General features: G+C 37.3%; 1 protein-coding gene across 3 annotated transcripts in view; it reads left to right on the top strand.

The window, feature by feature from the left end:
• The window catches only part of RPGR (retinitis pigmentosa GTPase regulator), a 66,899-nt gene extending 55,564 nt beyond the window's left edge, over positions 1-11,335 (top strand). For 2 of the 3 annotated variants that reach the window (XM_061135926.1, XM_061135928.1), the window contains one exon: positions 1,433-2,077. In XM_061135926.1, the coding sequence (XP_060991909.1) occupies positions 1,433-1,639 (207 nt within the window). In that variant the 3' untranslated portion in view covers positions 1,640-2,077. Of the gene's footprint in view, positions 1-1,432; positions 2,078-11,263 lie in introns of those variants that run through there. The other variant, XM_061135927.1, reaches the window with a different exon arrangement.
• Positions 11,336-22,618: the final 11,283 nt, after the last annotated feature.

Raw genomic sequence — 22,618 nt, forward strand, 5'->3', positions numbered from 1 at the left:
TTGCTCAAACTCATGTCTATTGAGTCAGCGATGCCATCCAACCATCTCATCCTCTGTTCCGCCTTCTCCCGCCCTCAGTCTTTCCCAACATCAGGGTCTTTTCTAGTGAGTCAGCTCTTTGCATCAGGTGGTGAAAGTATTGGAGCTTCAGCTTCAAGCATCAGTCCTAAAATGAATATTCAGGGTTGATTTCCTTTAGGATTGACTGGTTTGATGTCCTTGTTATCCAGGGACTCTTAAGAGTCTTCCCCAGTACCACAGTTTAAAAGCATCAGTTCTTTGGCACTCAGCCTTCTTTATGTTCTGGAAACAGTGATAGACTTCATTTTCTTGGGCTCCAAAATCACTGTGGATGATGATTGTAGCTATGAAATTAAAAGACACTTGCTCCTTGGAAGAAAAGCTATGACAAACCTAGACAGTGTATTAAAAAGCAGAGACATCACTTTGCCAACAAAGGTCTGTATAGTCAAAGCTATGATTTTTCCAGGAGTCAGGTACCGATGCGAGATTTGGACCATAAAGAAGGCTGAGCTATTATTTTTAGCACCATTTTAATTTCTGAAAGAGCCAGGTCTTCGGGTGCTTTTTTGGTTTTGGCATCATGTCAAAACCATTATTTGGATTGCCATTCTTTAGGAACCCTGTTTTCTCTCTGGCTAAATCCTCAAAGGCCTTAAATCATTTGGCACTTTTCAGTTATCATCTTCCTTGATGTGTCTTGCGTGTGCCTTGATGGCCACTCTCTTCTTGGCCACTTCTCCTCTGATTTCTGAGATCCTTCTTTATGCTGATTTTGTTCCTAGAAAACTCAGTTCCCAGTGCTGGCTCCTCTTCCTCTGCTTCCCTTTACACTAGGCATTTCCTCTGTTTCTTTTCTTCTTCTGTCTCTTCTGCCCACCTGGAGTCCCTGGGTTATGAGGTACTTTGATCTCTTCAGCTGTTATCTGCATTCTGCCTGCTGTAGCCCCGGCCCTGCCTGGGCCATAGGTCCATGCGTTGAACTGCCTACTCAGACCCCTGGGGCTCCCACTCATTTGGCAGCAGTAACATTTTGCCAGAAATTCTGATCTATAAGGAACGGGGAGGTGTGTCCTCCTGTAGAATATCTCGGTTTTCATCTTTTTTCCTCTTATAACAAAACAAAGTAAAATTAGTTCTTTGAAGAAAAATGACATATAACAAATAGCAGATATCAATACTACTGATAGTGTTGAAGTGTAAACCCCAAAAGGTCTTGTTTTAGGGAAGAATCATGATAGCAATTGGTAAAAGAAAAAAGGCTGGCGGATGCTGAGAATGTACCATTGTGGTGCCTCATAAAAATGTGATGAAATAATGTTAAGACTTAATGAAAATTATACCCTCTAAATACTATTAAGTAACTGTTTCATTTACTGAAGTGAATTCTCTGCGTGTGCTTTTTTCCTAGATTTTCCTCTTTAAAAGAATGTCATTGACGAGTCAGAAAATTATGCAGATTAATAATGAGCCACTCCCAGAGAGAAAACCAATAGGAGACCAAATAGCTTTTAAAAGAAATAAGAAAGATGCCAACCCGAACCACATGGGGCAAAATCATCAGGATACCTCACCCCCCAATATGGAGAGAAGGTCAAAATCTTGTACAATACTTTGAATCTATGTGTGTTCATGGTCACCAAGCACATTGTAATTTATACTTGAAAAACTTCTTGAGTTCTGAAAGAAATTTCTGATGAAAAACTTGTAAGATATAACTTATCTTTTATCTGATTTGAATAGTATGACCAGTTTTGATGTTTATTTAAATACTGACAGTTTTGACAAGCAGTTTCAGAATATGTTTATCTCAAGCTCTCCTTCAAGTGTTGTGGCCTTAACTGTTCAGTGTTGCAATATAAAATATATTTTTATATGTGAAAGTTAAATTATAATATTTCATAGTTTTGCTAAACAACTTTATTATAATTTCATAAGACAATATTTGCAACCTCATGACACTGTAACAGTTTTGAATGTATTTGCAATTTTCAAAAACTGAGTCAAAATTGTTTTGAATGAACATATTTTAATAAACTACATCTGGTCAGTTCCACTGTTTACATGGATGAATATGAATAAAATTTGGGGGTACTTGGAGGTATCAGTATACAAAACAGGGGCAAAAATATTAATTTTAAAATATTGAAAGACATAAAATGCATCTACCTTTGAGTAAAGAAAATAGGAGGGCATCTCTGTAAACAGGACATCTTTGTGGAGAAACTGTTGAGGTTTGACATGAAAACACTGCAGGTTATGTGGTGTGATCTGCACTGTTTGACCATGCCACAGATCACCAACCTAGGAGAAGCAGACACAGCCTGGCTGGCTCATTCCAGCTGTCTCTAGCACTGACAGTGGTAACTAGGGTTGGCTCCGCCACAAGAAATAGGAAGGGTAGAGCTGCTAAGTCAGGTCGAATAGAAACATTGCTTTCCTATGCTCACAGATGCTACTTTGAGCAACTCAAAAAAAATTGAGCAACTGCCTTCATTTTTCCCATTCTAGCTTCTGACTAAATCATTTTCTTATTCAATCACAGCGACCATTGCTCCATTTGAACAGATAAACTCCATCTTTGTGTTTCATGCACAAGGGCTAAAAGGATGTTAGTCTAGAATAGACCTGATTTTGAAATCTTGCAAAACAGTCTCATACTACATTTAGTAGAATTCTTATATTATTAAAGGTAAATTGAATAAAAAATGTTTGCTGTCGCCACTATAGTACAATATTGTAAGAATACTTCGCCAAAAATATAAACTATAGAAACCAAGTGGAAGTGAAACTCACAAATAATACCAAGACATGCCAAGTGTGATAGGCAAGATATCCTAAAATGGCCACTGAGGTTCCCGCCTGCTGGTATATGTGCCCTGAGTAATCCCTTCTCCTTGAGTATAGGGGGGAAACTGTGAATATGATGAGCTAGCACTCCATTGCTTATGTTATATTATGTGGAGAAGGTGAAATATTTTGCAGATATAATTAAAATTCCTAATCAGTTAATGTTAAGCAAAAGAGAGACAATCCTAGGTGGGCCTGACATAATCGAATTAACCCTATCAAAAAAGCTCTAGATATCAGAATGCAGTAGAGATGATCTCCTGTTGGCCTTGAAGAAGCAGCCTTGTGTGTGTGTGTGTGTGTGTGTGTGTGTGTGTGTGTGTGTGTGTGTGTGAAAGTCGCTTGGTTGTGTTCGACTCTTTGTGACTTCATGGAATTCTTTAGGCCAGAATACTGGAGTGAGTAGCTGTTCCCTTCTCCAGGGCATCTTCCCAACCCAAGGATCGAACCCAGGTCTCCCTCATTGCAGGCTAATTCTTTACTGTCTGAGCCACCAGCGAAGCCCTGAAGAAGCAAACTACCATGTTATAGAGAGAGTCATGTGCCAGAGTGAGACGCCTCTAGGATCTGAAGGTCCTATGTATTCTATAACTGCAAGGCACTGAATTCTTCCAGCAACCAGTGAGCCTGGAAGAGGAATTTAATGCTTATATTTGACCATAGCCCTGGCTGATCCTGATTGCAACTTTGTGAGGCCCTGAACAGAGGACCTAGCTAAGTAGTACCCAGGCTCCTGACCTATGAAAACTACAAGATGATAAATACATGTCGTTTTAATCCACTAAGTTTATGGTAAATTGTTATGCAGCAGTGAAAGCTAATATCAGTTTTATTCTGGGAAAGGGCCTCAGATTAGAAAGTTGGAAAGTCTTCATCTCGGGAGTGAAGGAATATTTTATTAAATTGGACAAAAAATGCATTTAAATCAGGGATCGCATAACTAAAGTATTTTCAGAGGCTAAACAGATAAGCATATTGGAGCTGCTGCCAATCTGTTCTAGCTGGTAATTGCTATTTCTCAATACTGGGCCCTGTATTGCCAGACACTCAACTGTTTTCAAAAGAAGCTGGAAATGTAGGGTTTTAAAAAATTTATTTATTTTTCAATTGAGGGATGATTGCTTTACAGAATTTGTTGGTTTCTGCCAAACATCTGCATAAATCAGTCATAGGTATACATATATCTCCTCCCTCTCGGACCTCCTTCCACCTCCCACCTCATCCCACCCCTCTAGCTTGTTACAGAGCCCCTGTTTGAGTTCCTTGAGCCATAGAGCAAATTCCCATTGGCTGTCTCTTTTACATATGATAATGTAAGTTTCCATGTTACTCTCTCCATACATCTCACCCTGGAAAAGCAGGGTTTTATATAGGCAGTTCATTCATGTGCATGTCCATGCGTGCATGCATGTGTATATAAACAGGGAGAACCAAACCGTAGCTGCAGGCCCAATTTTGGCCACAAAGGGCAAATTGTGACCTCAGTTTTAAACAAAGTACATTATTTTGGCAAGAGAATTTTGTTTACAAGGAAAAATATGTTGAAATAATTAATTAGGTCCTGGATTTATCTCAGTTGTAATCTTCCCTTGTTTGGCCTCTGGAAATGAGAGTTAAAGAATTACTTAGAAAGTGATCATTCTGCTAAGAAGGTAATTTTTTGTTGCATACAAATGTATACTAAGCCTTCTTGGGAGTATGGGGAGTTGAGGGAGAATGATGGAATATTATTATCTTGAATATAATGAAGTAAGATATTTCTCCTGGAAGAATCTACATTAAAGTTAAAAGACAACAAACAAGCTTAATAGTAAGCAGTTCCTCCAACAATTGTGATGGATGACTACTTTGGTGTACTGTTAATACACAATCCTAGTCACTGAAACATCAGGAAATAGTATCCTAACCCTAAAAGTATTTACAAAAGTTACAGCAGGAAGTCTTATCTGACCAGGGCAAGCTGCATTCCCAAATTTGCTTTTATTTTCATCTGATATGATATAAATATGTATGTTATGACAGATGAAGTGAAATGAAAGTTGCTCAGTCATGTCAGACTCTTTGCGATCCCATGGACTACAGTCCATGGAATTCTCCAGGCCAGAATACTGGAGTGGGTAGCCTTTCCCTTCTCCAGGTATGATAGATGAGATGTCTTAAAGGTAAGGTTAGCAGTGGATTAGAGAGCTATATCTAAATTTAAATGATGGTAAAGTAAAAACTTTAAGAAAACTTGTCTGATTTAGTGATAAATATCTATCCCAAGGTGAAAAAATGTTTTATATTCTAGAAGAGCTTTTGAAGTTTATCAGAAGTAATCTTCACAAGTAATTTGTTAGAATTTGTCAAAATATTAGCACAATACTTCTAAAATTTTACAGAATTTTCCCTATGAGCTTTTTTGTTATAACAAGTTTTCTTTTATAATTTCTGTCTATCAGTTGCTTAAAATCATTAAAATTCTGTACATAGGAATATTTCAGTTCATATTTTTAGGTAGTTTATAATTTCCAACTTGGCATCAGATTTATATTAACTCCTTAATTGGTATAATTATTTAACTTACTGTATATAGTAATTAAGAATTAACAAAAGTTATATAAAAATGTAAACTAATTTGGGAAAACTGAATTGAAGCTTTCATATTTGAATTGAATATTGATTTACAGTAGTATGTTAGTTTCAGGTCTGCATCAAAGTGATTCAGCTATATATGTGTTTGTGTGTATATATTTTAGATTATTTTCCAATATAGGTTACTACAGTATATTGACTATAGTTCTCTGTGCTATATAGTAAATCCTTGTTGCTTAATCTATTTTATGTGCAGTAGTTTGTATCTCTTAATCCCATACTCCTAACTTATCCCTCCCTCCTTCTCTTTCCTCTTTGGTATAACCATAAGTTTGTCTCCAAGGTCCATGAGTCTGTTTCTCTTTTGTATATAGGTTCATTTGTATTATTTTTTAGATTTCCATGTATTGTTTAGTCACTAAGTTGTGTCCGACTATGTAACCCCATGGACTGTAGCCCATCAGGCTCCTCTGTCCATGGGATTTTCCAGGCAAGAATACCGGAGTGGGTTGCCATTTCCTTCTCCAGGGGATCTTCCTGACCCAGGGATCAAACCTGTGTCTCCTGCAGTGGCAGGCATCAGAAGGCGGATTCTTTACCTCTGAGCCCCCCCATATAGTATTTGTCTTTCTCTGTCTGACTTCATTTTAGTGTGATATTCTTTTAGGTTCATCCATGTTGCTGCAGTGGTATCTTGCATTATTTTTTATGGCTGAGTAATTGAGTAATACATATATATCCATTTTTGTTGTTGTTCAGTTGCCCAGTCATGTCCAACTCTTTGTGATCCCATGGACTGCAGCATGCCAGGCCTCCCTGTCTCTCCCCATCTCCCGAAGTTTGCCCAAGTTCCTATCCATTACACTGGTGATGCCATCCAGCCATCTCATCCTCTGATTCCCTCTTCTCCTTCTGCCCTCAATCTTTCCCAGCATCAGAGACTTTTCCAGTGAGTCAGCTGTTTGCATCAGATTACCAAAATACTTGACCTTCAGCTTCAGCATCAGTCCTTCCAGTGAGTATTCAGGGTTGATCTCCCTTAAGATTGACTTGTTTGGTCTCCTGCTGTCTAAGGGACTTTGAGGAGTCTTTTCCAGCACCATAGTTTGGAGGCATCACTTCTTTGGTGCTCTGCCTTCTTTCTGGTCCAGCTCTCACAACTGTACGTGACCACTGGGATGACCATAGCCTGGGCTATATGGACCTTTGTTGGCAACGTGATATCTTTGCTTTTTAACACACTGTCTAGGTTTTTCATAGCTTTTTAACACACTGTCTAGGTTTGTCATAGTTTTCTTGTCAAGAAGCAATCGTCTTCTAATTCCATGGCTGCAGTCACCATCCACAGTGATTTTAGAGCCTGAGAAGAGTGAAATCTGTCACTACTTTCACCTTTTCCCCTTCTTTTGCCATGAAGTGATGAGACCAGATGCCATGATCTTAGTTTTTTTTTAATATTGAATTTTAAGCTGGCTTTTTCACTCTCCTCCACCTTCATCAAGAGGCTCTTTAGTTCCTCTTCACTTTCTGCCATTAGAGTGGTATTATCCACATGTCTGAGGTTGTTATTTCTCCTGGCAATCTTGATTCCAGCTTGTAACTCATCCAGTCTGGCATTTCGCATGATGTGCTCTAAGTATAAGTTAAATAAACAGGATGACTATAAATAGCCTTGTTGTTCTCCTTTCTCAATCCTGAACCAGTCAGTTGTTCTGTTCATGGTTCTACTGTTGCTTCTTGACCTGCATACAGGTTTCTCAGAAGACAGGTAAGATGGTCTGGTATTCCCATATCTCTTGAGTGTTTTCCACAATTTGTTATGATCCACATAGTCAAAGGCTTTAGAATAGTCAATGAAACATAGGTAGATGTTTTTCTGGAATTCCTTGATTTCTCTGTGATCTGGCGAATATTGGCAATTTGATCTCTGGTTCCTCTGCTGTGTCTAAACCCAGCTTGATCATCTGGAAGTTCTCAGTTCATGTAATGCTAAAGCCTAGCTTGGAGGATTTTGAGCATAACCTTACTAGCATGGGAGATGAGTTCAATTGTCCGGTGGTTTGAACATTCTTTAGTACTGCACTTGTTGGGAATTGGGATGAGGATTGACTTTCCAGTCTTCTGGCCACTGCTGAGTTTTCCAAATTTGCTGACATATTGAGTGCATCACATATTAAAATAGCATCATCTTTTGATTTTAAATAGCTCTGCTGGAATTCCATCACCTCCACTATCTTTATTGATCTCCTTGATGGAAAGAATACACAGAGGAACTGTACTAAAAAGATCTTAATGATGTGGCTAGCCACGATGGTATAGTCTTTCACTCAGAGCCAGACATTCTGGAGTGTGAAGTCAAGTGGGCCTTAGGAAGCACTGCTTCCAGTATAGCTAGTGGAGGTGATGGAATTTCAGCAGAGTATGTGATGTACTTTTTTTTTAAATTGAAGTATAGTTGATTTGCAATGTAGGGTTAATTTCTATTGTACAGCAGTGAAATAAAATCTGCATTAAATCTGTAGATTGCTTTGGGTAGTGTTGCCATTTTAACAATATTAATTATTTCAATCCAAAAGCATGAGATATCTTTCCATTTCTCTTAATCATCTTCAGTTTCCTTTATCAATATTTTATCGTTTTCAGCATATAGGTCTTCCACCTCTTGATTAAATTTATTCATATGTATTTTTTGACATTTTTTTTTAACTTGCTTTTTCTGATATTTAATTGTTAGTGTAAGGAAATATAACTGGTTTCTGGATATTAATCTTGGATTCTGCTACCTTACTGAATTTCTTAGTTCTAATAGATTTTTAGGTTTGTTTTTTGTTTGTGTTTTTGGTTTTTTTGGCTATGCCACACAGCTTGCAAGATCTGAGTTCCCTGACCAGAGATTGAACCTGGGCCACTGCAGTGAAAGCACCAAGTCCTAACCACTGCACCACCAAGGAATTCCCTAGTTCTAATAGTTTTTATATGGAGTCTTTATGATTCTCTATATAGAGTACCATGTCATCTGCAAATAGTAATAGTTTTATAGTTTCCCTTCCAATTTGGATACCTTTTTTTTTTTTTTTTTCTTGTCTGATTACTGTGGTTAGGACTTCCATTACTGTGTTGCGTAGAAGTAGTGAGAATGGGCATCCTTGTCTTATTCCTGAATTCAGCAGGAAGGCTTTCAGCTTTTCACTTTTGAGTATTATGTTGGCTGTGGGTTTGTTGTAAATGTCTTTTATTATATACAACTATGTTCCCTCTACCGCTTTGGTGAAAGTTTTTGTCACAAATGGATGTTGAATTTTATCAAATGCTTTTTCTGTATCTATTGAGATGATCATGTGGTTCTTTTCTCTTGTTTCTGTGTTATATCACATTGATTAATTTGCATGTCTTGAACTGTTCTTGTGACCCTGGAATGAATCCAACTTGATCATGGTGTATGATACTTTTTATATATTATTAGATTTGTTTTGCTAATATTTTGTTTAATATTTTTGCATCAGTATTTATCAAGGTATTGGCCTGTAATTTTCTTTTTTTGTAGTGTTCTTGTCTAGTTTTGGTATCAGGGTGATGGCTTCATAGAATGAATTTGAAATTTTTCCTTCTTCTTCAATCTTTTGGAATAGTTTAAGAAGCAAGTATAAGTTCTTCTTTGTATGTTTGGTGGAATTTCACAGTGTATCCATCTGTTCCTGGACTTTTGTTTTCAGAGAGTTTTTTTTTTTAATTATAGTTTCTATTTTACTTCTAGTGATCAGCCTGTTCAAATTATCTATTTCTTCTTGACTCAGTTTTGGCAGGCTGTATATTTCTAGAAACATTTTCATTTCTTCTACATTGTCCAATTTATTGGCATAAGTTCATAGTATTCTTTTATGATTTTTTTAAATTTCTGTGGTATTAGTTGTTATTTCTCCTCTTTCAGTTATTATTTTGTTTGTTTGAATCCTCCTTCTTTGCTTTTTGATAAGCCTGCCTAGAGGTTTGTTGGTTTTATCTTTTCAGAAAAAACCAGCTTTTGGGTTTATTGATCTTTTCTATTGCTTTTTATCTGTTTTATTTCCTCTGTAATCTATATTATTTTCTTCCTTCTGCTGACCTTGGGTGATTGCAGTGGGTTGTAGTAGGAGAAGAATGTGACTACAGAGTGATAGTAGGAAGCAGTGTTTTTGGAGTGATGGAACTGTTCTATATCTTGATTTTGGTGGTATTGCCTAAAACTATACATTATAAAAACTGTACGTACACCGAATAAAGGTCAATTTTATTACATTGATTTTTTACAATAACATCAAATAGACTTTTTAAAAAACCTAATTCAGTCAAATAAATTAGGTGGACCTTAAATAATGAGACTTGAAAATCTAACTTTTGATCTAAAGGTAAAATTTGGGTTATCCTAGAGTAGTAGTTCTTAGCCAAGGTTATGTGTAAAACACAGGAAAGTTTTTCAAATGTGACTGCCTATGATCTACCTGGTTCTGATTCACTAGGGCAAGGCTAGGACTGGTTATGTCTCTTTAAAATAGTTTCCAAGGTAATTATGATCTAACATCAAGTGGAGAATAATTTATTTGAACTGACAAATTATTAGAAAACTTCAGAATGTTATCTCTCACAAGCAAACTACTATAATAATTAGAAGAAATTTCCACATCATTTTCTTTGAAAGATCCTAGTTGTATTAGTCTTAGTAGTTAAATTTCTGTAACAAAGACTCTCCAAATCTGAGTTAACACTGAGTGTTTATTTCTTGATCATGTCAGAATACACCAGCAGTGTGTAGATGACCTTGCTCCACACAGTATTTCAGGAACCTTGTCTCTTATCATTTGGTGGCTTTAGTATTCCCTTGGAGTCTTGCCATCCTCCAGGCCTGGAAGTTGTATATATCACTTATGCCCAGATTCCACTGGCATTCAATGGCATGGGCCCAACTTTCTATAAGGGAAACTGAAAAATGTTGGGTGATTGTAAGCCTAGGAAAACAAGGGCTCTACACAATGGAATATACTTAATCTGTGTGCCAGTGGAGGGCATGTCCTTGTATTTTCACAAATAAGAGTGAAGGACTATGGAATACTTTATACTTTTTATAATTTAAAACTCATTATTAAGATGTTGCCAACAGCATAAAAAGCCAAGTTTCCAAAGCATAGTTGCGTGTTACTAAGAATACTGGAAAATACATAAAAGAGTTTAATTTAGGCTTTGGAGGCCTCCCACCCTATTTCTCAGCCTATTATTGCTTTTGATCACAAGGACCTGCTGACATCACCCCTGATTGTGTCCCTTGTACCCTAGTGAATGGTTTTGCCCTCTAGGTTTTGTTTATCAGCTCTGTTCTTCTGCAGTGTATTCAGTGAAGATCCACACAGATGTGTTTCCTCCCTTCCTACTTCCCATGCCGTCATAGGGACTTGAGAAAAATTCACTTATTACACATTATTACAGTATATAAAACTGTTATCTATATCCACAACATGTGTACTGTATGTCTTAGCACATATGATAAATAGGATGTGGTCAGTGAGATGAATATCACAGAGGTACTCCAAGAAGAATGCACACGTGGAATGTAACCTTACCCCATTTTTCATTAAGAAAAATGCTAGAAAAGTGATTCTTTGGCTTGTGTGGTAGTGATGGCAATAGCATTTGTACATGTGGGAAGAGGTAGAAAGAGGAAGAAATAGAAAAGTAGAAAATATCTATGATCTACTGAAACAGGAGTTTATCCCCTATTTTTATATAAGGGCCTAAACATCAAACAAATGAAATAATACATTTTGTCTGTTTCCTGTGTTTGTAACAGACTGCATTTGCATTGATTTGAAAGCAAGTTTTGTTTCCAAGAAGAGATGGCTTACAAGGGATTTTATGCCTCCTTCCCGCAAAGCTGAATAGAGTAACATAATTGCATGGTATTTGGGCCATCTTTCACAATCATTAATAAAGGGATTACTCCAGCCACAAATATATCAAAGTAAGTATTTTCAAGGGTCAGAAGAGAAAGTACTCCAAAAGACCACACCACAGAGTCTTCAGCATGAGGTCAGTGTCAGAACTCTATCATAGGGTTATGACTTCACAGTGGCAGGATTTTTCTTTAGAAAGCCAGCGAAGTTTACTTCCAACAAGAATTGAAATATAAGACACAGGGTTCAGACAGTGTGTGGGAGAAGCAATAAAAAAAGGAATAAGAAGTATATGTAAACTGATAAAATCAGTGTCAATTAGGTAGTGGGTGTTTGATTTGCAAGCCTATATGTCGCTTTTTCCTTAAAATTCCCGATTCTGTAGATTTTGAATTCTCAAAAAGAGGCCTAGCTTTCGTCAGGATTGGTATCTAATACTAAGGGGAATGGTCATAAAAGAGAAAATAGAGAAGTTGGAAGAAATGTGACATTTTGTAAACTATAGGCAGTAAAAAGAGGCCTTGAAGGGATTGAAATAGCTATGGTTGAAAGAGAAATGGAAAACCAAATAACGCAAAGAAACATGCACCCCCCCCCCACCCCGAACCATTTGGATTTAAGCATAGGTGAAGAAGCTGAAGGAGTTTGGTTGCATAATACAAGCATAGTACATTTTCCTTTGAGCAACTACCTGCCATACCCAAGTTTCTGAAAATAATACAAATGGTTTTATCAATGATAAAATAGCCTACCAAATGCTCTAAGTCTTGGGGCAAAAATCTGACCTTTCAGAAACTACTGCAGGAAATTTCTTCTTATATTTGTGTAAGGCTCAGTGTAGTTGGAAAATTATTTTAATATTTCAACAATTAATTATTAACCACCTCAAAAGTTCCCAGAAAAAGAGGAAATAGAAACATAAGCAACATTTGAAAATAATTTTCTTTTAGAAATTGTTTTAGTAGGAAAAGACTAGTAATTTATCCTAACTGCCTTTAAAAAATGGAACTTAAAACAATTTTAAACTCCTTTGTTAAATTTTTTTAACACCTTCTGATATTTAAACACCTTTGTTAAATTTTTTATTTCAGTTATTATACTTTTCAACTCTAGAATTTTCATTTGGTCCTTTTTTATGATTTTTATTTCTCTATTGAGATTATTTATTGACTCATTTTTAACATATTTTCTTTTAATTCATTAAGCATAGTTTTCTTTAATTACTTGAACAAATTTATAATACCTACTCTGAAGACATTCTCTGCTAAATCTAATATCTAGGTCTACTCAGAGTTGATTTCTGTTGACTACTTTTTCCTGATTTTGGGGTACATTTTTCCGTTTCTTTGTCCAGTAATTTTTGGTTTAAAAGTGGACATTTTAAATAATATTTTATAGAATATTTCTAATAACTTGATTGTTTTATTTTTCTGAAAGTTTTTTGTATAGTTGTTTTGTTTGTTTGATGCTTAGTTACTTGTCTGAACTTAAACCATAGAATCTGTCTTCACCTACCTCCAACCCCCACCATATCACCTCACTCAGCATCTACCTGCTGATGTCTCTATTCAGATTTTTAATTAGTTTTACATTTTAGCCCAACTTCCTAAAGGTTGCCCATGTGTCTGAATAGCTTAGTTGGTTAGCCAGTGAATTTGGCAGAAGTTGTGTTCAAACAGTTGTGCTCGTTGGACTTCTTACCCTCTGCCGATTGAACTGTGCATGGTTAAGGAATGCATTCCAACTTGCAGCCAGGTCTTGTATTTCCCTTGGCTTTCACTTTTCCCCAGGATCTTTTGGATCTTCCCCATATTTTTAGTTTAGCAGTCCATGTGTTGGTGTGGACTTACCTCAGCACTGCTATGGTTCACTGGTTTTAGGATCTCCCCATTAAATATCTGGCTGTGATCAGCCCCAAACTAGGACCTTAGCTTTGGAGTAGCAAAGCTGGGAAGATTTCCCCCTCTGTTACAAACCAAATTCATTACTTCTGTCTGGCACATCTGTGGGTTTTCATCCTCTTCCCTTTGTCCTTTACAGGTGTTACCCCCAATAAATCTCTTCTATATTTAATTCACATTGGCAGTTGCTTTCTGGAGGACCTAAACTGATACCATGGGTGGTGTAGTGTTAAATGGGCCATCCACTTCACAGTTTTCACTGAGGAGCTGTGTAAATTAGAATTGGATGACTCAGACCATCCTCACTCATAAAACTGAGACTGCTCTAGAACTAACAACTGGTCTCTATCCAGGTCTACTAGCTGAAATCAAAGATACTGCTCGATGCTTGAAGAAACCCAGGGGTTAAATTCTTCCTGTAGAAAGGAATGAGGCAATCATATAGAGGAAGATTCAGTGACCATTGGAATTTAGTCAGTTGTCACCAACCTGAGGTGGGAAAGCTAGATTAGGAGCTGAAGGAGGATCCACAGAGGGTACCATCCTGGCAAAGACCTGAACCAGGAGATAAATAACCCAAGTTTTCCTAACTGTATCAGTAATTGCATTCAGAAATTAATTATAGAGACCTGAATATAGTAGCTATGAATGCAATGGTTTTATTCTTTTGCATAAAACAAGTTCACAGGTAGACAGTCTTCAATTGTTAGGACAACTCCGTAAAATCCATCAGTAATTTAGAATCCTCCTCACTTTTACTCAGCCATTTTCACCACGTGGCTACTTCTGTCCTTAAGGTCAACCCATGTTCCAAGGCGGATGCTGAAACTCCAGCCATTACTTATATGTAGTCTAGGAAAGAGAATGAAGAAAAACAAGGGCTTACTTAAAGCCCTCCCCCACCCCCAACTGATTCAGCTCCTTTAAACAACTTTCCCAAAGTTGCACTTCTACTAAATCCCATTGGCTAGAACTTGATCATGTTTCCACAACAGGGGGGTCAGAGGCAGAAGATGTAGTCATTTATTCTGGGAAGCAGTGTGCCTTAGCTAAAAATCAGGCTTCTGTTATCAAACAAATATTTTCCACAATGATCCCTCAGTTTTAAAAAATCCATTAAATAAAAAAATTGTTTTTAATTTTAAAAAAATAAAAAAATTTTTTTAAGTATGGATTTATTTTTTCAAGTTGAACAGTGGGCAGCAGTAGACGGGAACTTGAGGCAATGTTTCTTCTTATGGGCTCCGCTAGAGACAAAAGGACAGATTCGACCCCTTTTGTGAACCATGGCATGAAATTGTCCACAACCACCAGGTACTAGAGAAGAGCCCTGCTCACTCCTCTGGAGACCCTGGAAAGACCCCAGACATGACATTCATTAGGACGCAGCTCCATGATATTTTATATATCATTAAAGACTTCTTTTCTTTAGGCTAACAGAAATTTGAAAGGCTCAGCCACATCTGGGTTACAAAAAAGAGATGATTTTATATAAACTTTCTTAACCAGTTTGGTCTTGCATAATCGTGGCTCCCCAGGCCTTCCTCCCAAAAGGTATTGGCTATTTTAAAATAGCAAAATACAGTCAACCAAATTGGCTGTGAAAATCTACTAAATACAAACTCTCATTTGGTAACAGCCTGTCTTATACACACATACACACACGTGCACATGTATACACAGTCTAGTGAAAAATCACCCCAGGTCCAGAATTGAGTCTGATGAACTGCAATCACACTTACTTAACTACTTTGACTTTACCTGAGAAGAAGTCTTCACTGAACACACAGGGCAGCTTTTAGAAGAGATTTTTAAAAGGTAAACAGTTTTGCCTTCTCTCTGATTATTCACGGAATGAATATATCATTTTCCTATGTCAGAACTCCTGTATTGATGAGACATATAAATATGTAGAAGTGATAATAATTCATGTTAATGAGGTATATAATGTAACAGATACCTTCTCAAATGGAAGCATTCAGCAAGAGAGACTTTAAACTTGACTTTCCCCATTCTGGACACCAGAATGTTGCCTACAACTATCAGGCAGAAACTCCCATTCCAAGTATCTACCTACCGTAACACATGGAAGAAGCATTTCATTCAGAACTTCTTGAAGACAACCCAGAAATTTACCAAGAATCATACATGTGTATATCTCATTACAAAGTTAAAGCATGACTATATATAATAATTATTACAATAGCACTTAATAAGCATTGCTACATCACACTGTTCTAAGTGCTTTCTTTTTATTAAGTCAGTTAATCCTCACACTATGAGAAGAGTTTTATTTTCTCAATTTTCAATGTATACTTGAGGCACAGAGAAGATAATGAACTTGCATAAGAACGCACAGCTTTTAAACGGATTTCTAACTTTATAAAACCTGTGCTGTTAATCACAACGCTTTGCATTGTGTACAGTCATTTCCACATGAATTTCCTTTGTTTTCCTCTGAAGAATTGATGAATATCCTTAGCCAGGTGTGGCTAATAAAATGATCATTTTGATCCTGTATTGTTTTATTTTGTGTTACTCAAGTTCTGCTGACAAGTCCTCTTCTGGGGATCATGTTGCCATCTCTGCTGGGGTCTGTATTGAGTTAGGCTACATGTATTGCCTTTGTACTATGTCAGCTTAGCTAACCCCAGAACTGTGTTTCTGAGAATTGCCTTTGTATGGTTCTGGTTTCTGGTTGGCCACAAGAGGTTTTAGAAGGTAAAGATTCAGGTCAGTGTAAGGTGCCAGGGAATACTGCCGAGCACGCACATTGCCACTGATACTCTGACTCACTTTGTTAGCACCACATGTCAGTTGGACACACAGGTTCCTCAGCTTCTGCCTGACCTACTTCAGCTTCTTCAAGTTCTGGGCTACACACATGTGCAGCTGCGTAACAAATGATGCCAATTTCTGAAGGTCACCCACATCACTGAAGCTGGAGATGGTGATAACAGACAATTTTCACTTTGTCCTTGCATGTTCCGGTTTCCACTTGTTCTCTCCCACTTCACATTCAGCTTTCTTTTCTGATAGCTACCCCTGCTATCTACAGGGAGTCCAGGCTCATCACCAGGTGCAGAGACAACAGCATTTCTTAGAGTTCTCACCAGTTCCCACAATCGCCTAAGATCTAATCCTTATGATAAATTTCTAATTTTGTGTGGTTTACAGTGGTTCTGCATTCCTAATCGAACTTGAATGGGCTATGATGACAAATAAACTTCAAAGCCAGTAGCTTAACAATGATTTATTTTGAGCTCAGATCAGAAATTCAGTGTGAATCAGCAAAGTGGGTTGGCCAACACTTCGTGCACACAGTAAGTCGTTTGAATTTTAGCCATTCTGAATAGTACATAGCATTCTCATGGTTTTAATTTGAATTTCCCTAATGATGTTGAGAATATTTTCTGTGCTTATTTGTCATCTATTTATCTACTTTGGATTATGTTTTCCAAACTTGTCAGGTTGTTTATTATTATGGAGTTTTGAGAGTTCTTTATGGATATGTGATTTGCAAATATATTCTCTCCATTTGTGACTTGTCTTTTAACTTTCCTAACACTGCTTTTTAAAGAACAGATGTTTTTAGTTTTGATGAAGTCATTTTAACATATTTTTTATGGATTGTGCGTTCAATATCATATCTAAGAAATCTTTGCCTATCCAAAGATCACTAAGATTTTCTCCTATATTTTCTTGTAGATGTTTTACAGTTCTGTTTTACATTCAGGACTATTACCCTTTTTGAATTGGTGTTTGTCTTTAGTGTGAGGTATTGCTCAAAGTTTTTTGTTGCAATATGCATGTTAAACTATTACAGCACTAAAGGAAAAGACTGTCCTTTTTGTATTGTATTGCTTTTGCACCTTTGTCAGAAATCAGTTGACCTTATATGTGTGGGCCTATTTCTAGACTTTCTGTTCTGTTTCATTGATTGATTTGTCTACCTTTATGCCAGTGCCGCTCTGTCTTCTTTAATGTAGCTTTTTAGTAAATCTTTGAGTGTTGTTCCTACAAGTTTTTCTTAAAACATTTTTTTTTTTGTCTTCGAGGCCCTTTACATTTCTGTATCCATTTTAGAATCAATCTGTAAATTTCTATTTAAGAAGTCTACTGAGATTGTGAGAATTGAATTGAATTTAATATATAAATCAGTTTGGGAAGAATTGATGTTTTAACAATCTTGAGTCTTCTGCTCCATGAACTTTAATTTCACTTAGCAATATTTTTTTGTTTTGGGTATTCAGATCTTACAAGCTTTTGTCAGATTTATACCTAAACTTTCAATTGTTTGTATAATATATAGTATAGAGAACTCACTTACTAGTTCTAATTTTTTTTGAAGACTCTGTTTTCTACATAGACAATCATTTTATCTTTGAATAGACAGTTTTACTTTTTCTCCCCAATCTGAATATCTTTGTTTTCATTTTCTTGCCTGATTGCTTTAGTTCTTTCAGTATAATAATGAATAGGAGCAGCAAGAGTGATTATCATGATCTTAAGGGAAAAACATTCAGTCATTCATCATAAATTATAATATCAGCTGTAGTTCTTTTGTAAATAAATGCTTTTTATTGGGCTGAGGAAGTTGCCTTCTAGTTTCAAGTTTGCTGAAAATTTTTATGGGGAATGGATGTTGAATTTTGTTAGATACTTTTTCTGCGTGTATTGAGATTATCATATAGTTTTTCTTTTATGGTCTGTTAATGTGAAATAGATTGATTGAATTTTGAATGTTAAAATATTTGTATTCCTATGCTAAACTCTTTTTGGTCATGATGTGTTATACTTTTTATGTTATATATCGTTTGATTCAGTTTCCTAAAATTTAAAGAATTTTTACATCTGTGTTCATGAGGGAAATTGATCTGTAGTTTTCTTCGGTGGTTTTTGTGTTTTGGTAATATCTTGGTCTGGTTTTGCTATCAGCATAATGCTGGCCTCATAGAACGAGTTAGGACATACTTCCTCCTCTTCAATTTTCTCTACAAGTTTATGAGAATTGGTATTTCTTAATGTTAAGTAGAGTTCACCAGTGAAGTCAACAGGGCCTGGAATTTTCTTTATAGGGAGGTTTTTAACTACACTTGTTGACTCTTAAATACTAGAACCTAGGCATGATACATTATACTTGTAACCAGAATCAACCCCATGGTTCTGACTAATTGCAAGAAGGCTGGGAAATGTAGGGGAGCACATAGATATATAGTGGTCAGTAAATATCTGTGCCATATGCTGTTTGGAAAATTTATAGAAAATTATGTCTATTTTGAGTAATTGTTCAAAGTTTACAGTTGTGAGATGTAGCAACTACATTACTAGGCAGGCTTGTCTCCTCCAACCCTGCAAAAAAACACATGGCTTTTATCGTACAACTCTGGAAATAAGATCATATTCTCTGTGCTGTGGCTCTGTTCTCTTCAGTGGAAACTCAGTTTTCTCCTCCTATGGCTTCTGCTCCACATTGGTGAAGAGAGGATTTTCTCCAAGTTGGGCTTTGGCAGGAAAAATAATTTCTAGATTGGATCCAAGATGAAAATGGTTCCTTGGCCTTATGGAAACACAAATACCATGACTCTTCCTGTCTTACGCTATAAATATTCCAGTGTCTGCAGAAGCTTCTCTTGGCTGCTGAACTGTTTAAATAGTTCTTATGCACCAATATTTAGGATACTAAACCCCACCAAAGTTTGAATTTTATTAAAACTTTCATATTGCTAACACTAGTTTCTTTTGCATGTCAGATAAATATATTTGATCATAAATTAAGAACTTATTGGAAGTTATATCACTCAGGGCACATGTCAAGATGCTGCAACAGAGAACTACTATTCAGTGGCTTATTCAAGGTATATGTTTCTCTCTCAGTTCAGAAATGTGCAGTCCAAGGCTAGTAAAGCTGCTCTGCTATCCTCAATAGAGGGCTTCCATTTATTTCATGGTTCAAGTTAGCTTGGGTCTAGTTCTCATCGTGTCCCAGCCAAGATTAAAGGGAAAGGCTCATGAGAGCACATGAACCTTCCATTGTAGGGGAACAAATTGGAAATATCATTACTTCTGCTTCACTCCAGTGACCAACACTTAACCTCATAAAGACACCAAATAGCAAACAGAGATGAAATATCATCCTGAGCTGGGAATCCAAGTGCCTAGCTAAAGCTCAGGAGTTCTGGCAGTGGGTGGTGTCAGTCATTTTTTAAAAATTTGAAGTATAGTTGATTTACAATGTTGTATTAATTTATGCTATCCAGCAGTTTTATATATGTATACACACACACACACACACACACACACACATTCTTTTTTAAAAAAAATATTTAGTTATTTATTTGGCTGCAGCAGATCATAGTTGCAGCACTCAGGATATATTAGTTGCCACATGAGGAATCTAGTTCCCTGACCAGGGATTGAACCTAGGCCCCCAGCATTGGGAGGGAAGAATCTTAACCACTGGACCACTAGAGAAGTCCCTACATTCTTTTTTAAAATATTCTTTTCCATTATGGCTTATCACAGGATATTGAATATCATTCCCTGTGCTATACAGTAGGACCTTGTAGGAGTTCTTTTTTTAAAGAGAGAGACTAGGTATTGGTGGAAAATGAGTAAGCTTCCAGGAGTGCACAATATGAGACAGAAGAAAAAGACTTGGAAACAAGCAAAAGGAGGCCAGTGTTGACTGGGGGGGCATGGCGCACAGGAAACAGGTGTTTTTCTACAAGTTTTACTTTAGTTTTAGGTTCAAAGGATTCATTACCAAAAGAAACCACTCATTACAAACAATTTCAATTTTTTATAGAATAGTATTTGATTTCATTTCAATATGCAGTCATTAAAAGAAGAGAAATAGAAACAATAGAGAAAAGTAACAGCACATACATCACCAAATTGGCCAACCAATATCCAGACTTAAACTGCTGGGAAGTCCCTGGTTAACAGCAACCTGGAGTCCCAGTTGGAAAAAGGTCTCGGGCAGTGTGTCCATCCCATGGGTAAGACTTCAAATTGGAGTTTGGGGGGGCTCCCGCTTAAAATACCAGGCATCATCAGTTTGCATGCAAAAATGCTGCTCTGGTTTAACTTTTACAATGCTATTTGCTTTACCTTGTGAGTCATAAAACTTGTTAGGCCCAGTGGGGCTGGCCAGGCCCTCAGGAGCTTAAGAGGATTCAAGATCCACTCTCTTTCTTATCTAAAGTGCTGCCTAACTTGATGTGCTTGAGGGCAGGCATGTAATCCGGGCAGTGTCCAGACAGGTCAGAGGCCTGCTCTCTTGCTTCTGAAACCTGAGCAAGACTTCCTGCATTTTAAGTTCCCTAACAACAGGCGTTGTAGGAACACCTGGGCACTGCTCCTGGGTTAAAGGAAAAAAACAAACCTCCAACTTTTTTGTCATTATTCTGTCACTTGTTCTAGATTCAAGGTCCAAATGACCAAGAAAAGATACCTAACTTACACTGTATTGGGAAATAAGGAAGAATTTGATGAATGTGACCTCCTGAAATCCCGTGATTGTCCAGGAGTGGGAGTTCCCCAGAAAGAAATCGGAGTACTATTTGGAAGGGGTGTTGGGCTATCACAAAACACATATCTACCATATCAATCACTTTAAATATTTGCCAGAATACTAGTACCATCTAATTTATTTGACCATTCCGAAAACAAAGTTGTGGCAACTATAAAAAAAGAAGTCACCATCATATCCCATATTCTGCCAGGACCTCAGTTTTCCTGGTGCTGTCTTTGTCATGCTTCTTCTACCTATGCCTTCTTTCCCATTCTTTGTGTTTTTCCAAACTTTATTATCTGTTGCTAGAACTAACCCTCCTTGGCTAGGATTCTTGGGATGCAAGTAAGAGAAAACCCTAACTCAACTATTACAAACAATAAGGATATGTCTTACCACTGATATCAAGCATTCCAGAATTCCAGGTAGGCTACAGGCATCCTAGATCTGGGCTCTGGGCTTGTTTCTTTTGCAGTTTTCTTCATTTCCCCCCTTCCCCACGTGTGTTGGCACCAGTCTCAAGCTGGTTGTGAAAATGGCTGATGCATTCTATGCATCTCCTCCATACATAACATTAGTGGAAAAGAGGGACTTCTCTTGTCTGTATGATTCTTTTAGGAGTAGGGTGGATGCTGCCTATATCCCTCTTCAGGCTTAAAGGGACTTATTTTCCTAGCTACCGAGATTGTTTCCTTCTGAGAGCCCACAGCTGTCAGCTCGTTTTGGAAATGCTCTTTGCTGAAGATAACTGTCTTCCCAAGTCCATGTTGCCTACCTGGGAGCAGCCCACATCCAAGTATCTCAAATGGATAAGGACCCAGCCTCTTCCACCCAGCTCAGAACAACTCTGTGAGACCATAGAGTTCCTTGGTGGACTGACTGAGGCCTCTGTGGAGGCTACGTTATAGCTGAACTTTTCCCTCTACCACATCTTGCTGCCTTCACTTTGATCTCACAGGTATTGACCACAAGTATAGGGGGCACAAGAGAAGACTCTACACATGGACATCACCAGATGGTCAAAACCAAAATCAGATTGATTATATTCTTTGCAGCCAAAGATGGAGAAGCTCTATACAGTCAGCAAAAACAAAACCAGGAGCTGACTGTGGCTCAGATCATGAACTCCTTATCGCCAAATTCAGATTCATTTGAAGAAAGTAGGGAAAACCACTCAACCATTCAGGTATGACCTAAATCAAATTCCTTAAGATTATACAGTGGAAGTGACAAATAGATTCAAGGGATTAGATCTGATAGACATAGTGCCTGAAGAACTATGGGCAGAGGTTCCTGACATTGTACAGAAGGCAGTGATCAAGACCATCCCCAAGAAAAAGAAATGCAAAAAGGCAAAATGGTTGTCTGACGAGGCCTTACAAATAGCTGAGAAAAGAGAAGCTAAAGGCAAAGGAGAAAAGAAAAGATACACCCATTTGAATGCAGAGTTCCAAAGAATAGCAAGGAGAGATAAGAAAGTCTTCCTCAGTGATCAGTGCAAAGAAATAGAGGAAAACAATAGAATGGGAAAGAATAGAGATCTCTTCAAGAAAATTAGAGATACCAAGGGAACATTTCATGCAAAGATGTGCTCAATAAAGGACACAGAAGTTATGGACCTAAGAGAAGCAAAAGATATCAAGAAGTGGCAAGAATACACAGAAGAACTATACAAAAAAGATCTTCGTGATGCAGATAACCACAATGTTGTGCTCACTCACCTAGAGCCAGATGTCCTAGAATGCAAAGTCAAGGGGACCTTAGGAAGCATCACTACGAACAAAGCTAGTGGAGGTGATGGAATTCCAGTTGAGCTGTTTCAAGTCCCAAAAGAT

This window comes from Dama dama, chromosome X (genome assembly GCF_033118175.1).
Source record: "Dama dama isolate Ldn47 chromosome X, ASM3311817v1, whole genome shotgun sequence".
Taxonomy (NCBI): domain Eukaryota; kingdom Metazoa; phylum Chordata; class Mammalia; order Artiodactyla; family Cervidae; genus Dama; species Dama dama.